Source organism: Bombyx mori, chromosome 21 (assembly GCF_030269925.1).
Source record: "Bombyx mori chromosome 21, ASM3026992v2".
NCBI classification, from domain to species: Eukaryota; Metazoa; Arthropoda; class Insecta; order Lepidoptera; family Bombycidae; genus Bombyx; species Bombyx mori.
Genome location: NC_085127.1, coordinates 5730100 through 5750277, shown reverse-complemented (window position 1 = coordinate 5750277; position 20178 = coordinate 5730100). Strand labels below are relative to the sequence as shown.

The window sequence follows — 20178 nt, the reverse complement described above, 5'->3', positions numbered from 1 at the left end:
TTAATTTTGGAAGGTTTCACTTCTACCACGTGTGAATTGCACACACGTATTTTTTTTAATTAATAAAATTTAAGAAATTGTTTGAATCACGAAGTGATGCAATTTACATTTTAAATGATAAAAAAAAACTGTTGATAGAATTTGGAGTGTTTTATTCAGTAAAAATTTAAAAATATATACAAAAATAATTTTCTTAAAGTTCATTTTTAATGAAATTGATATTGGAATGTTTGAAGATTTCAACCCGCGATTGAATCAACGGTTGAGCACATCAAGCGCACAATTAAATATGATAAGCGATTTTCAACTGTAAGTTAAGACGGTAACGAGCGAATTTTATAAATTGCGATTAAACAGCGCCTTCAGGAATATTTTTATCGAAACAATTGTGAAAAGTTATTTGTACATAGATATACGGAGAATCCAATTTGTCTGTAATATAATGTTGCTCAAGCATACATTTATACCGACTGCGTAACTCGTGCAAGGATATCTAATATACTTTTTTTTTAAGGGGTTTTATGACCTGGTAACTGAGACCTTTAAGTCATGTCTTATTTTAATTTATATTCATATTTTTATGAAAAATTATATTATGGAGTGAAATGAAATGAAGACGATTAATTAGAGACATTAATCAACTGGGATGAAATAAAATGAAATGAAATGAGATGATATGGGATGAAATATAATCTCAGTAAAATTGTGGTCATTTACTAAGATTTTTTCAGTGGACTTTTTGGAGGATCCCGAGAAGTTACGTCCAGCGGCTTTGTTTCAACTTTCCACATTTGTGCACTTTCACAGATATTAAACAGTTAATAAACCACCATTATTACACATTTAAACCCGAAGAAACACTAAATAGACAAAATAAAACAAATCACACAACTTCACTCCTCGCGTTCCCGCCAAAAAGTCATATCTAATATACTTACATATTTTAGAAACTACCCTCCCATTGAATTATAAAATGATTTTAACGTCTTACTTTTGTACGTAACTAATAAAAATAAAATAGGTATGATTAAAATAATCGTAAATACTAAATAATCGTTTTTAAGCTTTATAATCATTTTGAAAGTATTTATACAATTAAGCTCCATGATACCCAAAAAGTGGACGAGGAAAATGATATTTACCAATAGCGAAGATTATAGTAGAATATAGTAGACTCATATACATATGTTATTAAATATATATTTAATTCTTTTTCTATTGTACTATATAACACATTTTTACATTATTGCACTATTATTATTGTATTATTCTTTTTAATTTTATTGTACTATGCTTCGAGTTGCGAAAAATAATAATTGGAAATGGTTTTTACCTATCCATGCTAGAAAAAATGTGTATCACCAAACAGAAAATAAAACTACGTAAATGAATGTAGCTCTTGAAGCATCAATGATTAAGGTCGAAATTCCGACTACTTAATGAGGATTAATAACTAAAATTGTTAATACGCTTCTCAATCATGCTTCCCATTTATTTTCTTCTTTCGTTGTTCATACGATGTTTTGTCACAATTTCATTTTCAATCGCCCACAGTGCATTTCGCGTAAAAATATAATGTACTTTATGTAATAATCTTATGAGTTTAATCCTATTATAATTAGTCCAAAGCGAGCGATCTGAACGAGCCCGGTAGATCTTTGAGTTTGTCCACTCTTGCGTCCTGACAACTGGAGGGCCGTTGAGATTCGTCGACCGCCCAGCGCGTATCGTTTGTTAAAAACCAATCTCTGAAATTAGAAAAAGATGGCGACGTTATTAATTACGCTAAAAAAAAATCTAATCGTCACACCTTCTTCAATAGTTAGCGACAGATAATCTATATATATATAAATTAATTGCTATTCGTTAGTCTTGCTAAAACTCGAGAACCGCTGGACCGATTTGGCTAATTTTGGTCTTGAATTATTTGTGGAAGTCCAGAGAAGATTTAAAAGGTAGATAAATATGTTTTGTTTGTTTTTCTTTTGATGTGTCCCCCGTTGGACGGATTCCTTTTGTTTGTTTTAAGTTTATTTTATACAAAAGTTTAGGTCTTTTATTTATCATTTGAGGCACTACGAAGTCTGACGGGTCAGTTAGTTTAACATAATTTCATTGGATGTTAAAAATGTTATTGTTTTTATAGTTTGTTCTTCTACTGTTGAGTGGCAAGCGATGCCCATAGATATCAACAATGTTAATTTCGTCATTCACCTTCATATAGCCCACTGAGTTTATCGCCGGATCATCTCAGTGGGTCGCGTTTCTGATCCGGTTATAGATTCTGCGAAGCACTTGCTAAGGTTAGTGTTAGCAACACTCCCGGTTTGAGCCCCGAGAGCTCACCTACTCGCCCAGTTACGCTGACATAGCCTCTCAAGTCTATCAGATTAGGGAAAAAAAACCTTCAGATATGAGTTGTAAGTGTCAGCTTTATAGTAGAATAACTGCCCACAGCTTCACGGCAGAAATAAACAGGGTGGTTGGTACCTACACGTGCAGGCTTGCAAGAAGTCTTATCACCACTAATATAACCACCACTGTAACGTTATAGCTCACCTTTTGGCTTCCATCTTCTTAATCCATTCCCTTTTGATTTGTTCGACGGAGCCAGCTTTGCCGCCGTAGTCTGAAGGCAGTATTTCTTGTGGAATGTCTTTGTATAGAGTGTCGGAGTTCGGCTCGTGAAATTTAATCTATAAATATAAAAAAAATATATATACTTATATTAACAACGAATATGTGGTACTGGAACTTAGGGTTCGAACATCGGCACAATCGAATTACTCGATAATGGAAAAACCGGGCGACTTATCCTTTAGGCCACGACGTCTATAATCTGGACGTAACCAGTTAAAACATTTAAAATTGCAGAATTTGTAATTGTAACTGTCTACTAGATAACCATTTAACTCCGGCTGAGTCATCAGGTAGTCTTTAGAAGATGGTAAATTCATTAAAGCATTATTTCTTGCTCATGTAAGTATGAATCGACCGATAAATTTTGTCATGCGCACGGCATAGCCTTTTGGAACCTGAGGCTATTCATAAAATAGAAATACTTTTACCAATAGGTACTTCTCACGTTCAGACCACAAAACCTTCAAAATAGAAAAAGCTATTAAGAAATCGAAAACATAGAAGCGAATTTTCAACAAGAAAATACATTCTTGTTTCTTTAATCAACTCAAAGCTATTTTCGAATTTTAAAGTAATTTCATTCGTCCAAAATTAAAGAGTTTTGAAATAAAGTTAATTCGAATTTAGAATGTTTCATTTAAATCTTCTATTCATAATATTCATCGGTTAACTACTTAATCAAAGGCAAAATGCGTGTGTTTGTGTTTGGGAAATTTTCAGGAAATCTTTAGATTGGCCCAGCGAGTGATCCACGGATGTTTGGTAGGTGACAAAGCGTGCCGATTTTATCTAGATGTCTATTGCTCGCAGAGATATTAATGGGTTGCTTGCTGGAAACAATTAACAGAGCCCGCAAGATTTAATAAAGTTAATGCAGCTGCCCCCTCGCTCCTCTACTGCTGCGTAGCTGCTTCACGCAAAACGTTGTTCTCTTTTTTTATGATTGAAAGATTACTGGTGGCCCTGAGGCCTTTCCGGTTTCACCAGGACAGGTGAGCGAGTAAAGGCTCAGCCAGGAGGGGTGGGATTTGCTAACAGCTGCCCGAGCGCCTCCGAAGGAGACCTAACAACTCAAGAGCAGTTGCTCCGCGAATGAACGTTGTTCTCATATGAGACGAAGAAATCACCAGTATTTAAAATACGGAGGTTATGAATTAGAGAGCTGGTAAGCAAAAATCAGGTCACATCTTCAACTACCTGTGGTAGGATGTCTTGTGAGCTCGAACGGCTAGTTACTGACATCCTGCCTATATCTGCCGCGAACGAAGAGAATAACCTTTTATTTATCATATCCTGTTTCTACTTGATAAGCCTTTTCTGATAGACTAAAAGTTCAACGATCGGATGCTGTTGTTGTGGTAACTTGTAAGTTATTGCTGGCTACGACTTTCTTATTGTGAATATGAAAACCGAAGTCCAACAAATGGCCAGACTTCAAGATACTGTTAGTTAGCTCTGTGTGAAATGAAACGTAATGTTCTGGAAATAATTTTTCTAGAAAAATAGACGTTAGTTGCAACAATATACATATAAACGATTATTTTTTTCTTCTTATCTGTGCTGATAGCCTTGAGAGGCTATTTCAGCTTCACCCTAACTTGTAGATGAGCTCACGGGGCTCAAGCCGGAGTGTTGCTAACAATGGCCCTAGCAAGAGCAGTGCTTCGCGGAATCTACCACCGGATCGGAAACGCGACCCACTGAGAAGATCCGGCGAAAAACTCAGTGGGCTGTGTCTATGGGTTAATTCACTCGTCGAGCCCTTCGTCGCAAGGGACGGCTTCGATGAGGACGGTGACCGGTGCTTGTGGTACCTAAAAGCATCGTTAATGGATCGGGAGGATAATGATGATATGTGGACGAATAACACCTTAGTCTTCCGCAGCCACGGAAACTGTAGAGTATTCGTCCTACACGTCGGAAAACAATTAACGAGAATAAAAAATGTTTTAATAATATCTACGGCTCAGTGAAACTGAAGAAAATATTGTAATATAATAAAAATCAAACCCGCAAAATTATGATCTGCGTAATTACTGGTAGTAGGGCCTCTTGTGAGTCCGGATGGGTAGGTACCACCACCCTGCCTATTTCTGCCGTGAAGCAGTAATGCGTTTCGGTTTGAAGGGTGGGGCAGCCGTTGTAACTATACTGAGACCTTAGAACTTATATCTCAAGGTGGGTGGCGCATTTACGTTGTAGATGTCTATGGGCTCCAGTAACCACTTAACACCAGGTGGGCTGTGAGCTCGTCCACACATGCAAAAAAAAGACGTAATTATTTGATTAGACATATGTTTTTGGCGGATTTGTTCACTTTGGTGGTATCGCTTTCAAATCCTATTTTCATACCAACATTCGGTTGTGTTTTGGGCGGAGTATATTCATTCATTGAAATATTATTAAAAAATTACCATATAAAATATGTGGGATTCTGATTGTTCTTATTTTCTTTTATGTCACTTTTATAATATTGATAGATGTCACTGTCAAGTAAAATTAGATGATGAGTTAGTTGTCAAAAGAAGGAGTAAAGGATCGTACGACGTTAAGATTGTTTTAATCACGGAATAGATAAATAAGGTTTATTTATCTATTCCGTGGTTTTAATTATTTTGTGTGAATTTCTGCGGTAATCTGCACCCTACCATTCATAAATCCCACATATAAATATCATATATATTTATATATAATATCGTTCTAACTTACCAAGTAAAATAATCTATTTTGTACAAGATATCTAAATGTCGGGGTTTCTTTTAACACTTGTGTCATTCATTGCCAATTAAGACACTTTTCTTTAGTTTCCCAATACGAAGAACATAAATTAAAAGTCGTAATAGAGATATCACATTAAATATTACCTTAATCTGAATGCATCCGAGCATCTGAAGGGCAAGCATTAAAATTTCTTAATTCATTTATGCAAATTTAAAACTTGTCAAACTTGTCTCGCCATGATGACTGACTGGTTTGCGTTGATCAAATTTACATTTCAAAACATTCGAATCGTTTTTTTTTAAAAGTCATTAATCATTAAGTAAGGTTTGGTATCGAAATTATTGATTTTTATTAGTGGCGCAGACAGGCAAACGAGTTCACGGTCCACATGAATTGAAACTGTTACCGGTGGGCAAAGTAATCGTTGCTCTCTACTTAGGTGTTTAAGGTCGAAATCTCGATGGCATTGGAATAACAGGTTTTCTACCCTTCGAACCGGACCGAGATATTGCTTCGAGCAGAAGTGGAGCGGAAAACACGAATATCAATAATGTCGGTGTGTCTTTTGGTTTCGCAATTACAATCACACGTTTTTAATGTTTTTGAATTTCGAATAAAATGCGCGTAATTTAATTTGACAAATCTTGGAAAAAATAATTGTATACGAATTGTTACGAAATGTCGCTTTGTTTTCAACCAAACAAGCATTCAAATATAGAATATAAAAATTTAAATAAAATATTTTCTTTTATGAGTATTGCCAGCCCTTACCCAATCATGGAGATATGTATGTGAGCACGATTCTCTATAATTTCGAATTTCGAAATTCGAATTTTATAATTTGAAATTCGTGAGCAATAACCGCTGTGACGTCACAGAAGAAAGGTTATGCCACAAATAACCAGCGTAGCGGTCAAGGTGTTAATCAAAAGAAATACGTTCAATAACTGACCAGTTTGGCGACTTCAGTCTTGAGGAAGGGTTTGCAGATGGCGTACAATTTGCCGATATACGAAGGAGCATTGATCACGTGTACCTGCTTCAGTCGTATGGGCATCGCTTCCTGTAAACAAATAAATGATTAAATAATTAAAACCATTTTACGTTAATACCGGTTGTAGGGCACCTGGTAAACAGCACGTGTAGGTACCACCACCCTGCCTATTTCTGCCGTGAAGCAGTAATTCGTTTCGGTTTGAAGGGTGAGGCAGCCGTTGTAGTGTAAGAACTGAGATTTAGAACTTGTGTCTCAAGATGTATGGGGGCATTTACATGGTTGATGTCTATGGGTTAAGATGATTACTTAACTTGAGCTTGTGAGCTTATCTACCAATCTGTGCAATAAAAATAATAGTTACGGTATTCAGTGATTGAGGCTACGTGAAAAATGTAGCAATATGCGATGTGTTGGAAATAATATAATTAGCATAAAAAACGCAAGATTGAACCTTAAGTTACCTTTAGTTACGTGTTCGATTAGCGAAAAAATACCGAAGATAATATAAGACATTTCAGAATTAGTGAAATTTAGTGACAATAATTGTAGACGAATTGGAATACCTAATGTATTTATTTTGACTGTTTAGTCCAAACATAAAACACCGGATAGCTTAGAAAGACTATTCGTGACAGGGAAGATCGAGGGAAAGAGACCGCGCGGGCGTAGTCCGACAAGGTGGTTCGACCAAATCCGCACCACACTAGAGATCCCATTCCACGACGCCCTTCATGCGGCCAATGATCGGAGACGCTGGCGGGACATCACAAGGAGTAAAATCATGTCGAATTATAATGGTCACGACCCTCAGCAGTGAGGAAACGACGCGAGGAGGAGGAGGAGGAGTCCAAACATATTTATATTAAGTTTCGATAATGTTGTTGTTAATTTAGACGAATACAACAAATAAATATTTAAAAATAGCCAATACAATCATACATTTAAAAATAGCCAATACAATTGTTTGTCTGAATTATAGACAAATTATCGTAAAACGTTCCAAATAAAGTTGGCTTGGCGCGTTGCTAAAATTTAACCAAGCTATTATAATAGGTAATTTACGTTTCAGATTGCTTTGTCTTAGAGTGCATTTTTTACACGAAGCGAATATTACACAAAAAACTCAAGGCTGCCATTTGTTATAATCACCGTACATTAATTTTGCAGATTGCGTTCTTGGATGGTTTTATGCATTATTCCACGTAGCGTTAAAGAAAAATAATAGCACCGTGTAATAACAATTAAATCCGCAAAAATAGAATATGCATAATTACAATTGAAACATGGACCGTAAGACTCAAGCCTCTGTGTGCTTATTGCGAGGTTTTTAACGTTCTCGATAGCGTAAAAGTTAACTCTAATTTTATTGGAGTTGGAACAGCGCCCCTAGCGGCAAGCGTAGGGAAAACTCGCACTAAGAACCCTGGTAACCACTTAAAACCTGGTGGATAGCGATTTTATTTACCCATAAAAGCAGTTGAGGGTAGTTGTGAAATTATAAAAGGCTGGAAATAATAAAAGAGGGATATCGAAATAAACAGTACTTTCCCATAAATGTAATACATTTCTATAAATCTATTTTTATTGCGTATACATACAATCAAATATTATTCCTATTCAATTAAAATAATAGCTAAACAAAAGGTCGTGGCTTTTGTTTTGTAAATCTCATCAATAACACCAATTCGTGGATCTGTGTGTGTGTGATGTATCTTTCATCATGCTAACGTGCGTGGAAAAGTTAATATTTTACGTCAAATAAAATATGTTTGTTGTGAAACGCTACAAAAGTATTATTTTATACGTAGAATTTTTTTTTTTTTTTTTTTTTTTTTTTATTGCTTAGATGCGTGGACGAGCTCACAGCCCACCTGATGTTAAGTGGTTACTGGAGCCCATAGACATCTACAACGTAAATGCGCCACACACCTTGAGATATAGTTCTAAGGTCTCAGTACAGTCACAACGGCTGCCCCACCCTTCAAACCGAAACGCATTACTGCTTCACGGCAGAAATAGGCGGGGCGGTGGTACCTACCCGTGCGGACTCACAAGAGGTCCTACCACCAGTAATTACGCAAATTATAATTTTGCGGGTTTACATTTTTATTACACGATGTTATTCCTTCACCGTGGAAGTCAATCGTGAACATTTGTTGAGTACGTATTTCATTAGAAAAATTGGTACCCGCCTGCGGGATTCGAACACCGGTGCATCGCTTCAACACGAATGCACCGGACGTCTTATCCGTTAGGCCACGACGACTTAAAGACTTAAGAATGTTGTTAAAGCGTCCGTGGCCTAATATGTAAGACGCACGATGTACTCTGAGCGACTGACGCGACTTTTGAGCCAGTTCATAATCTTATTTCATGATTTGTTGCGTTAAAATGTATTTTAGTCAACGAATTTCTCGATCTTAAAATGATGCGCTTCGAAATTAGGTAGTTCATTTCTTAAACGTCAATGCGGCAGCACAAAATTCTTTCCGAAGACATACATGCAACATTTCGCTTATATAACAACATAATTTTCTACCTAATCGTTAATAATCTAAGGAGCTATTTCAGCTTGGACAGTTAGACGAGCTCACAGACTCAGCCCGAGAGTATTAGATAACAGAGCAGTGCTTCTCCGAATCTACCATCGGATCGGAATCATGACCCACTGACTAAATTATTTTAGTGTTATAACAGAACAGCTTATTAAATATTAAATTAACGCAACATCTTTTGATATCAACATATCGTTGGATACACAATAATTATGGCTCTCGCCATGTCACAATTCTGTTTCGTTCATAAATAATATTGAAGTAAAATGAAGTGGCGGTTACCCCAGCGTTTTTTTCGCACTATATGGAAACATTTTATTGCCTACATAAAAGTAGTAAATATGCATGAGTATGAAATAAGAACATTAAAAGGCGCAATTCAAAATTAACACGCAACTCTTTGTTTTGGATTCAATTTACATGAAACGACCAGTAAATGTTAGCCGAAGCGTAGATTTATAAAAAACGCACGCAAATATTTTAGAGGGTTAAAAAAATGCACAGACAAATGAACAAAAAGTGTTTACAAATTATATATTATTACTAGCTGACCCGGCAAACGTTGTTTTGCCATATATAAGATTTCTAGAGAATTTCTACTGTAGAAAAAAAAAACTAACTTATTGTAAGTGTGTAAGGATGTGGGTAAATGAGTGAAAGCGGCATGTAGCGCTGTGAACGATGAGGGAATATAAAAATAACAAAACCTCATTCAAACACATAAATCATTATCACAAAAAAAATTACCCAAAAAATAAATATTAGGGGTGGACAACCCTTATCACTTAGGGGTATGAAAAATAGATAGTAGCCGATTCACAGACCTACTAAAAATGCATATAAAATTTCATAAAAATCGGTCAAACCGTTTCGGAGGAGTATGGTAACTAACATTGTGACACGAGAATTTTATATATAAGATTACATCGGCTCAGTCGTGAGTCGATGGTGTCACGTACGTATGATCCCACCCGCGGTCGAGGACAAAACCTAATTTTCCTTAAGCCATACTTAATGTGAATAAGTGTGTAATGCTCGCGATAGGACTTCACTGTGTCGAAGCGATTATCACAGATGAACAAAACGGTTATACGATTTATAAATTATAGCCAGTTAACTGACCCAGAGGTCATTGACATACATTTCGATCTAGCGTCACTCTAGGATTTACATTGTAAATCAAGGTCCCTTTACGAAATCATCGGTAAGTAAACAAAACCGGTGTTTATCGTAAGTGACAGTTAAGAAGTGAATAAAACGCTTTAGTATCATATTATGTTTCAAGTCGATCATTTCGAATTCTTGGCCGTTTGATTCGTAAAAAAATATTCTTGAGTAACTAAAACTTTTTAGTTGTGAAACTTTCTTATAGTTTATAATGTAATATTATTCAGTCGCGTTTGTAAAATGTCAATTTATGTTTTCAATTCGATATTAAATTAATAATCCGTATTATTTTTTTGTTTTTGGTAAACATAAAATCTAACTTTTTTTTATTGCCTTGATAGGCGGACGAGTTCACAGCCCACATGGTATTAAATGGTAACCGAACCCCATAGACATCTATAAAGTAAATGCCGCCACCCACTTTGAGATATAAGTTCTAAGATCTCAGTATAGTTACAACGGCTGCCCCACCCTTCAAACCAAAACGCATTACTGCTTCACGGCAGAAATAGGCAGGGTGGTGGTACTTGCCCGTGCGTACTCACAAGGGGTCCTACCACCAGTAAATATACCCGTCTGCCCATTTATCTGTCACGAAGCACGACAAAAACGTTTATCTCTATATATAAAAAAAATTTGCTGTTCGTTAGTCTCGCTAAAACTCGAGAACGGCTGAACCGATTTGGCTAATTTTTGTCTTGAATTATTTGTGGAAGTCCAGAGAAGGTTTAAAAGGGAGATGATAAATATGAAAATGCTCTGAATTAAATAAAAATAACAATTTTGTTTTTCCTTTGATGTGTCCTCCGTCGGACCGATTCCTTTTGTTTCTTTTAAGTTTATTTTATACAAAAGCTTAGGTCTTTTACTTACGATTGAGGCGCTACGAAGTCTGCCGGGTCAGCTAGTCTTCAATAAAAAAAATACGAACCTGTGTGTAAATCATGTATTTTCTAAGCGCCGAGAGATTGATTTTCCCGATGAACTTCAAGGTCACGTTAGCAGAGTCGAATATAGGGACTTCTCCGGCGGGAACGTCCTGGTCCTCCGTCAGCCTCGTATCGGCCAGCATGAAGAAAGTCTTAACGGCGTCTACGAAGTTGAACAGATCCAGATCCGTGGTGCTCAGACGATATATGAACACTTTGTAGTTCTCTTTCGTTTTGTTCGGCAGAGGTAGCATGTCGCTGTGAAAGCGTCAACATTTAATGTTATACAAGTCTAATATGTTACGACTTAGTGCTCATTTTATAATTCAAATAAATCAATAGGTAAATAAGATATACGAAAGAAAAAAAAATGTTTTTTTTTTTGTTAGACTAATAACACTGCGACACATTGAAATATTCGTAGAACGAAAATTGTACAACTAAAATATTAAATGCTAGTTTAAAACGAATTCTGACAACGTTTTGGGCTCGCGGAAACCCTAACAAAATATAAGTAGCAGGAGTTTGGTCATCCTTGTACTAGAAGTAGTAGGAGTAGGGGGTATTGTGGACCCATGTGGGTACAACCGCCCTACTATTTCTGCCGCGAAGCAACATACGTTGAAAGTTGAGAGGCCATCAAAGAATTCAAGAATTCGACACCTTAGGGTGGGCTGCAATAATCGTGTTTCTGATTTCTATAGTCTCTGGTAGATAGATCGTGAGCTCAAAACTGTATTGCAGTGAAGAAAGCATTGGATTTTGTCGTGATTTGTCGTTTGATTTGGTTTTGGATTGGATTGGATGTCGATGAGTTCAGTGAACTATTATCTTGCTTATGCGTAGATTAAGCCGTAAATAATATTCCCATTTGATATCTTTAGTACAAATAATAGTAAATCATCAAAAACGCATTAAGATTCTAGACCATTCCCTTAAATGCTATGTAAGGATTTAGATAACTAGTCGATTAATTATTATGTGCTTGGAAATTAACGATTCACTGACATTTTTCGATTCGATATCGATTCCAATGTATTCGAATTAGGAAGTTTTAGCGGTAACTCAGTTTTTTCTTTATCCAATCTCCATGTAAATAATATTAATGAATCTCTATTGCTGATAGTTTTAATTGCTTCGACGCTATAGAAGAACACAAAATTGAGATTAACTGTTCATTTTTTTTTATTGCTTAGATGTGCGGACGAGTTCACACCCCACCTGGTGTTAAGTGGTTACTGGAGCCCATAGACATCTACAACGTGAATGCGCCACCCACCTTGAGGTATAAGTTCTTAGGTCTCAAGTATAGTTACAACGGCTGCCCCACCCTTCAAACCGAAACGCATTACTGCTTCACGGCAGAAATAGGCAGGGTGGTGGTACCTAGCCGTGCGGACTCCAAAAAGGTTCTACCACCAGTAAAAATAACCAGATTAAAATACTCACGTGACATCAAAGATCCGTTTGATCTCGGGTGCCCAGGGATCTCTCTTACAGAACAGCTCCGGCGCATTAGAGCGGACGGTGAAGAACAGGTCTATGGTCTTCTTGGCCTTTTCCAAGCTGTACTTTGCGCTGCTCAGAAATCGAAGCAAGAGAATGTCATCTGAAAAGATGATTAGCTAAAATTAATCCGTTTACTGGCACGTATGGGTGGAGTTCACTACGCATGTGGTGCTAAGCGAAGTACATAGGAACTACGACTGAATTAGACCAAGGCTTAGTCCCAATTACAATTACAGCCATCCCGTCCATCAGAACGAAAGGCGTAATTGTGGTGCGTTAAAAAAGCACAGGACGATTTTACAAATCCAGGAAAATAACAATTAATTTATGAATTATATTTAGTGACTTAGGAGAAAGGTGATGATTTTGTTATTACAGATGAAGGAGTATCCGAGGCTGAGGTTGCATAATAGCCAAACAAACAATGGTAAAACAAAGTAACCACTTAACACCAGGTGGGCTATGAGCTCGTCCACACATCTAAGCAATAAAAAAAAAGTCCTTTTTTATAACATTAAGGTCATCGCTCAAGTGTGTAATGAAATTACTGTATGCATTATGCATAAAACCGTGTATCAATTGTGAATAATAATACAGTTTTTATTCGCACTTAAAATCAAGGGTTTCACGCAAATAGCTTTTTTTTCAACTTGTTTTTCAACTTTTTTTTTTGACAACTTAGAAATCTTTAACTCATTCCGTTTAGATGAATTATCAAGCAAACGATCAACTGTCGATTTAGTCTTCAAAAATTGTTGTCTTTCCGGTTTTTGTAGTCTAACTAAATAGTCACTGCGTAAATATTTAATAGATAGATGTTTACCTTAGAAACTGCACGCGAATATGGAATTAAAAGTGCAAACAAACTTAGTAGAGAAAATTTCAAAATAAGATTACGTAATTATAACCGCGTTTACAGTTTAGTTTCGCGCGTTTAAATTATCATTTTATTACATATCATATTCAAATATCAACAAAAAGAACCTCAGTCGCCGGTGGTGACTACGGAAACTGAAATAATATATAATAATCTATATAAAAACATATAGGTACTCCAGATTAAGCTGTAAAAATAGTTTTAACTATGTTCTTTGGTGTATATTGCTTAAATGTGTGAACGAGCTCACGGTCTACCCGGTGTTAAATGGCTACTGGAGCAGACGTCAATGACATCATCAAGAAATGCATGAGACACGACTGCATCACGGCAGAAATAGGCAGGGTGGTGGCACCTACCCGTGCAAGTTCACAAGACGCCCTAACACTCCAATATACCTTTGACACATGTTTCTAACGCTATTGAACAAGATAAAAAAATACTGTAGGCTATGTAATTCTATACTAACTTGTAGTTTATCATAGATAAATCATTTTCGTGGTCATTGCCTTATAATATTAAATTTGAAGAATCAACAATTACTTACTCAAAGCATAAAATACAATAAACAAACGCGATAAGAGTCCTCAAATATATTTACAAAATTATGACTATGAGAACCCAATAATCTGAGAACCTACTTAATACTGTCAGTTTAATTCAGCCAAATAACATTGCAAACATCGTAATGTGTTTTCTGCCGAAACACGATAGCTCATTCAATACTTCTAAATATGTAATTGAAAACAGTACACATTCGTCTTCCTCTTGAAATGGAGCGGGTACAGTACCCGGCGATAAATGTTGCACACCCGAACGACAAAGAACGAAATACTAATAGTCCTTAAAACTTAGTCAAAGTCCTTAGTCCTTAGGCAATAGTCCTTAGATAAAGAACGAAATACTAATAGTCTTGAATCTATTAGTATCTAACACTACTAATTATAAATCTCAAATACGTAGTGCACGACAGATCTAGATGAAGATCCAACACAAGGTGGAAAAATATAGTGTTGAAGGACAAAAGGGGATGCAATGTTGCTGACGAGGATGTATAAGACATAGCGAAGGAGTAGAATGAGGAAAGCTGACCTCACCACCGTGTAAGATAAATAGCCAAGAAGAGAGAGAGAGAGAGAGAGTAGTGAGCGCCAGAGATAATGCTATACGAAGCCGAAATTACCCGATTTTCTCTTCCCAATAATAATCGGCGGGGACTGTACCTATACATCGTCAGTTTCGTGCGTCGCGTCCGTCGAACGAATATCAGTATTCTACAAACGACTAATGACATACCTGTGTAGGACGTATTATGTATTTAAACAATAGATGACAAAGTCACGACCTTAAATAGCTTTGATAATTTAACCTACACATACAAATAAACCATGTTTTTTTTTGTTTTTATTCACAAGAAAAAAATAGTGAAGTTGAAGTAAAGAAGCCTTCATTTCAAGGTCAAAATTTAGGACAACATTTGTTTAAATAAAAATTGTAGGGAAGACAACAATACAATTATTTTATTTGTGATAGATCATATTGCAAGCCCACACGTATTGGCAAGTGATTTCGCCTAGTTCGCAAAGCAGTCGCGCATTCTCTCCACGGGTGCATGGTAAACACTTAACTCCATATGGGCCAAGCGCCGGTTCATTCATTTATGCAATTTAAGAAAAACACGGATCCGAACAAAGCTATTCTAGTCAAAACTAGATACGTGTGATTGTGTTTCTGATGACATATTGATCACTTTTGATCCAAAGCCAAAGATATATTTTTATTTTTAGTGCTAAGATCGATAAACGCACTCACGGCTCCTCTGAAGTTCAGTGTGCTTAGTGCGAGTTTTTTAACGTTCTCGATAGCGTAAAAGTTAGCTCATATTTGTATGGAAAGGGATCGTTTGCCTACGTTTGTCGCTAGGGGTGCTGTTCCAACTGCATACAAAATTGGGTTAACTTTTACGCAATCGTGAACGTTAAAAAATTCGCCCTAAGCACACAGTAGTCACCGAAACCGTTACTGCTGCCCATCTTGAGACACTACTTCTAAGACTCCGTTTTTACGGTACAACGACTGCCACACCTTTCCAACCGAAACGCATTACTGTTTTACGGCAGAAATAGGCAGGGTGTTGATGGTGCCTACCTATGCGGGCTCACAAGACGCCCTACCACCAGTATAACCTAATATGCTTACGAGCGCCCATAATTTCATAACACGAAAGCCTCCAGTACCGTATGCACACGGTGCCTTAAATATTCAAAACATATTCATATTACTAAACCCCTGTCTGTATCCTTCAAAATTAATTGGCTATACTAGACGGAGTTCAACGACCCTGCTGATCGAATTCAAAGCGACTTTTACTTTTTGCTGTTACGAAAGCATTTTTACGCATTACTGGATTAGTGGATTATTGTCCCACAAAAAAAAAAATGGATTTAAATAATTGAATATGCAATTTCGAAAAGGGCACATCTCTGAAAATGTAAAATGTTCAGGAAATGAAAAAAAAACTGATTATTTTCTAAAGCAGTGTAAAATTTAAAATATTAACTTTTGAGATATATTTTAGTGTTAATTAGCAATTGAAAATTACTGGAACTATTATAAAATGGGTGTAGGTAAGCCTCAAAACTACATGACATCTATATATATATATATAAAAGAAAGTCGTGTTAGTTACACTATTTATAACTCAGGAACGGCTGAACTGATTTGGCTGAAAATTTGTGAGGAGGTAGCTTAGACTCAGGAGAAGGACATAGGATACTTTTTATCACGTTCCCATGGGACGTGATATAAAACGTGGTATAACAAAACGAAACTGATATGGAATAGCAAAACGCAACTGACAGCTAAACGTAATATACTCTATGGTTAATTATAGAAGAATTTTGAAGTTGACCGGTTGGTGTGTTTGAAACAAACCGTGTGGCGGAACAAAGTTCGCCGGGTCCACTAGTATATATGAAAAAACGTATTTGACAAAATATGCGACATGTGCCCTTTTCGAAATTGCATATTCAATTAATTGATTATTCAATTTTAAATCATGTGTTATTATTATTAGAAGAGCAGACGACCAAGGTCCAATTGCTGTTAAGCAGGAGCCGTAATAGACGTACAACGTAAATGTTAACGTCTTGAGATTTTTTTTAAATTTTCAGACGTAATAAGAATCTAGTATTGTCTTCGGTTTTAGTCGCAGACATAAAAGACTATATTATTTACGGTTTAATCTCTTTTTTTTTAATTATCATTATACTATTATTTCCAACGTTGCGAATCTTCTATAATCTTCGTGTTATCGGAAGATTCTTGACTTAATCGTTGATTACATGTAGTAATTTGAATAAAAGTAGTTTTATTTAAAAGCGTTGGAAGATTAAGGTGCCAAATTAAAATATTTTCGTAACTATGTGGCGATAATGTTTTCATTAACTACGGATATTTCAAATACTTATACGACTATAGTTTTTATTTTTATTTATTTATTACACTTCATGTAAAATTTACATTGGCGGACTTAATGCCTAAGGCATTCTCTACCAGTCAACCAAAGGAAGTGCAGAGCGAATAGTGGTAGGTGCAATGAAATTTATATTAAGTTGAAATTTTTGAAGACGTCGTGGCCTAAAGGATAAGACGTCCGGTGCATTCGTATGAAGCGATGCACCGGTGTTCGAATCCCGCAGGCGGGTACCAATTTTTCTAATGAAATACGTACTCTACACGTACTACAAATGTTCACGATTGACTTCCACGGTGAAGGAATAACATCGTGTAATAAAAATCATACCCGCAAAATTATAATTTGCGTAATCACTGGTGGTAGGACCTCTTGTGAGTCCGCACGGGTATGTACCACCACCCTGCCTATTTCTGCCGTGAAGCAGTAATGCGTTTCGGTTCGAAGGGTGGGGTAGCCGTTGTAACTATACTGAGACCTTAGAACTTATATCTCGAGGTGGGTGGCACATTTACGTTGTAGATGTCTATGGGCTCCAGTAACCACTTAATATCAGGTGGGCTGTGAGCTCGTCCATCCATCTAAGCAATAAACAAAAAATAAAAAAAGTTACAAATACATACACAAAAAAGTATATACATACATATATACACAAGCACATATACATACATACATACACACATAAATACATACATACATACATACATACATATAATACATACACACATACATACATACATACATATATAGTGTCTTAGTCCAAATCAGAATTTTCTACCATCTTAGTAACAGTGTTTGCGATTCATTTTAATTTCTTTTGTCAATTAAAGGTATCTATTTCACGACCAGTGACAATAGTTTTTAAAATATTCAGTATTTTGATTAAATTCAATCGCTTCACCTTACTTTCAATTTTATACTAAAATTTTTGAATGAGGTAACCCACTGCACCTGTAAAGCACGTATTCGATTTAAACCCCACTCAAGCGTTTATAATTCTTCATTACTCAAGTACCTATTAAAATAATTACAAGCATTGAATGTTCCAGAAAAGACCATTGCTGGTAATTAGAACATTCTCGTTTTACGTTTCTCAAAATTAAACAATACATTAATTAAATTTTATTCGTATTTTTTGTTAATTTAGACCAAAATTCTTAATTATCCTTTACATATTTGAATTACTTATTAAAGTAAACAAAATTTGGAAAAAAAACAATGTAACTTTTATTTGAGGTAATTAAAAACCTGTTTTATTTACACTAGTAATATTCAATAGTGTAATAAAAATATGTATGTTTATTGAAAAAATATTGTTATCTAATATTTTGATGAAAATTTATAAAAATTTTAAAGATTAGCCCAAGAAAGTGCTATAAACACGTAATCAATAAAGTTGGCACTAATTTAAAATATATATGTGTACATTTAGATTATACGCGCATGTGCATCAATCATGCGATAGCACTGTTTTTTAAACCTGTAATAGATATCCTTGGCTTCATTGAACTCCATAGAGGATTGTTACAACCGGTTTGTGCACTTAACTGTCTGTCTATTTGGTAGCTATTTCACGGATTGATTACTTCACATCTTTACATAGCAGGCTTCCCAAATAGAAACTCTATGTATTATGTATCACTTTTGGACTATAAATGGTTGTTTAATAAACAAGCAAAAGCCTAAAGCTACCGGCTTAAGTACCGCAAACACTTTACAGTCAAATCCGATTTTTAATTGTGCGAAGCGTTTAATAAATACTAGCGACCCGCCCTCGCTTCGCTTCGGAAATTGTAATTTATTATTGATTTCTCCACAATTTAATGGATTTTATTATACATATAAACCTTCGTCTTCAATCACTCTATCTATTAAAAAAACGCATCAAAATCCGTTGCGTACTTTTAAAGATTTAAGCATACATAGGGACAGAGAAAGCGACTTTGTTTTATACTATGTAGTGATTATATTTTTTTCGGAAATGAATGTATCGTCTTCAAAAGAAAACAATCAATTGTGTATTATTACAGCTCTGTATTGGGTTTATTGACCGAGAGCGATAGTAACTTTTTAAATTACCTAGCCAAACTAATTAATGCCTGATATTCACATCTCGAGTGTAAAGTTTTGAAATTATTAACATTTTTCGCAAAGATACATGTAGGAGAAAATAAAATAACCCTGAAATTCACCATCTCGTCGAATAGAACTAATATGAATAATACACGAATTAAATTAGCTTTACTGTAGTCAACCGAGATGTTGAAACTACACCATAAGCGTATAACCAGATTGTGTTTCGCAACGCTAACTTAAATATCCCATGCCCCCGTTGAGGCTGAACCTTGAATAACGATATCGTTTACATATAAGTTCGTTTGAGCCTAAACATTCTGGGTGGGTAGTCTGTGTGCTTAATGCGAGTTTCTTAACGTTCTCGATCAATGGCGGATCCAGGGGGAGGGTCATGGGGGTCATGACCACCCCCTGAGCTGGGTCCAGGACTTAGGTGGACCACTAATTGAATATAATGATTTTATTTATATATTTTGTCACCATACAGATTTTATGTAACTACATACCTTCAATATTTAATTAATTTAATATAATATAATAAATTTGTATAATGGCAAACGTTTGGGAACGAATGCACCTAAATTTGACTATGAGACCCCCTCCTGGCGCCAAAGCTGGATCCGCCCTTGTTCTCGATAGCGTAAAAGTTAGCTCATGTTTGTATGGAATGGGATCGTTTGCGTACGTTTGTCGCTAGGGGCGTTGTTCCAACTGCATACAAAATTGGGTTAACTTTTACGCTATCGAGAACGTTAAGAAACTTAAGTTAACTTATTACCTACTCATAGTAAGAAATTCTTTCTATGAGTAGGTAATATTAATTAATAGGTTTGTGAATTAAGCCTTTGCTATAATATTGTCAAGTAGCTAATTTGACAAGCCGTGTCAAAATTTCTCAATCTCAAACCACTTTTAAGTATTAAAGGTCTATGTCTCAAACACATTATTATTATATTTGTAAAATACAAAATTAATTTTCCGTTTAAAACTTCAAAAATAAAAATTCCAATAAAATATACACGCTATTTCGAATATGTAGTTTAATTTTAACAGTGATAACACGCAAAGAAATGTAGTTAGCACGCCACAGTACAACTATATGGTAACAAGATATTTTAGCGAATGATGAAACATACAACATATACCTAAATCCACGTAAGCACAGATATCAGTTGGTTAAATATTCTATAGATGTTTAAACAAGTGAATACATGAAGTTTAAAAACTTAAAC

General features: G+C 35.7%; 1 protein-coding gene across 3 annotated transcripts in view; it reads right to left on the bottom strand.

The window, feature by feature from the left end:
- Nucleotides 1-135: 135 nt before the first annotated feature.
- LOC101746634 (alpha-tocopherol transfer protein-like) overlaps nt 136-20178 on the bottom strand; it is a 28215-nt gene continuing 8172 nt past the window's right edge. For all 3 annotated transcript variants that reach the window (XM_004929577.5, XM_012693408.4, XM_062674705.1), the window contains exons 3-7: nt 12459-12618; nt 11012-11267; nt 6314-6424; nt 2560-2696; nt 136-1748 (exon numbers count right to left, since the gene is read on the bottom strand). In XM_004929577.5, coding sequence (XP_004929634.1) covers nt 1619-1748; nt 2560-2696; nt 6314-6424; nt 11012-11267; nt 12459-12618 — 794 coding nt within the window. In that variant the 3' untranslated portion in view covers nt 136-1618. The remainder of the gene's footprint in view (nt 1749-2559; nt 2697-6313; nt 6425-11011; nt 11268-12458; nt 12619-20178) is intronic.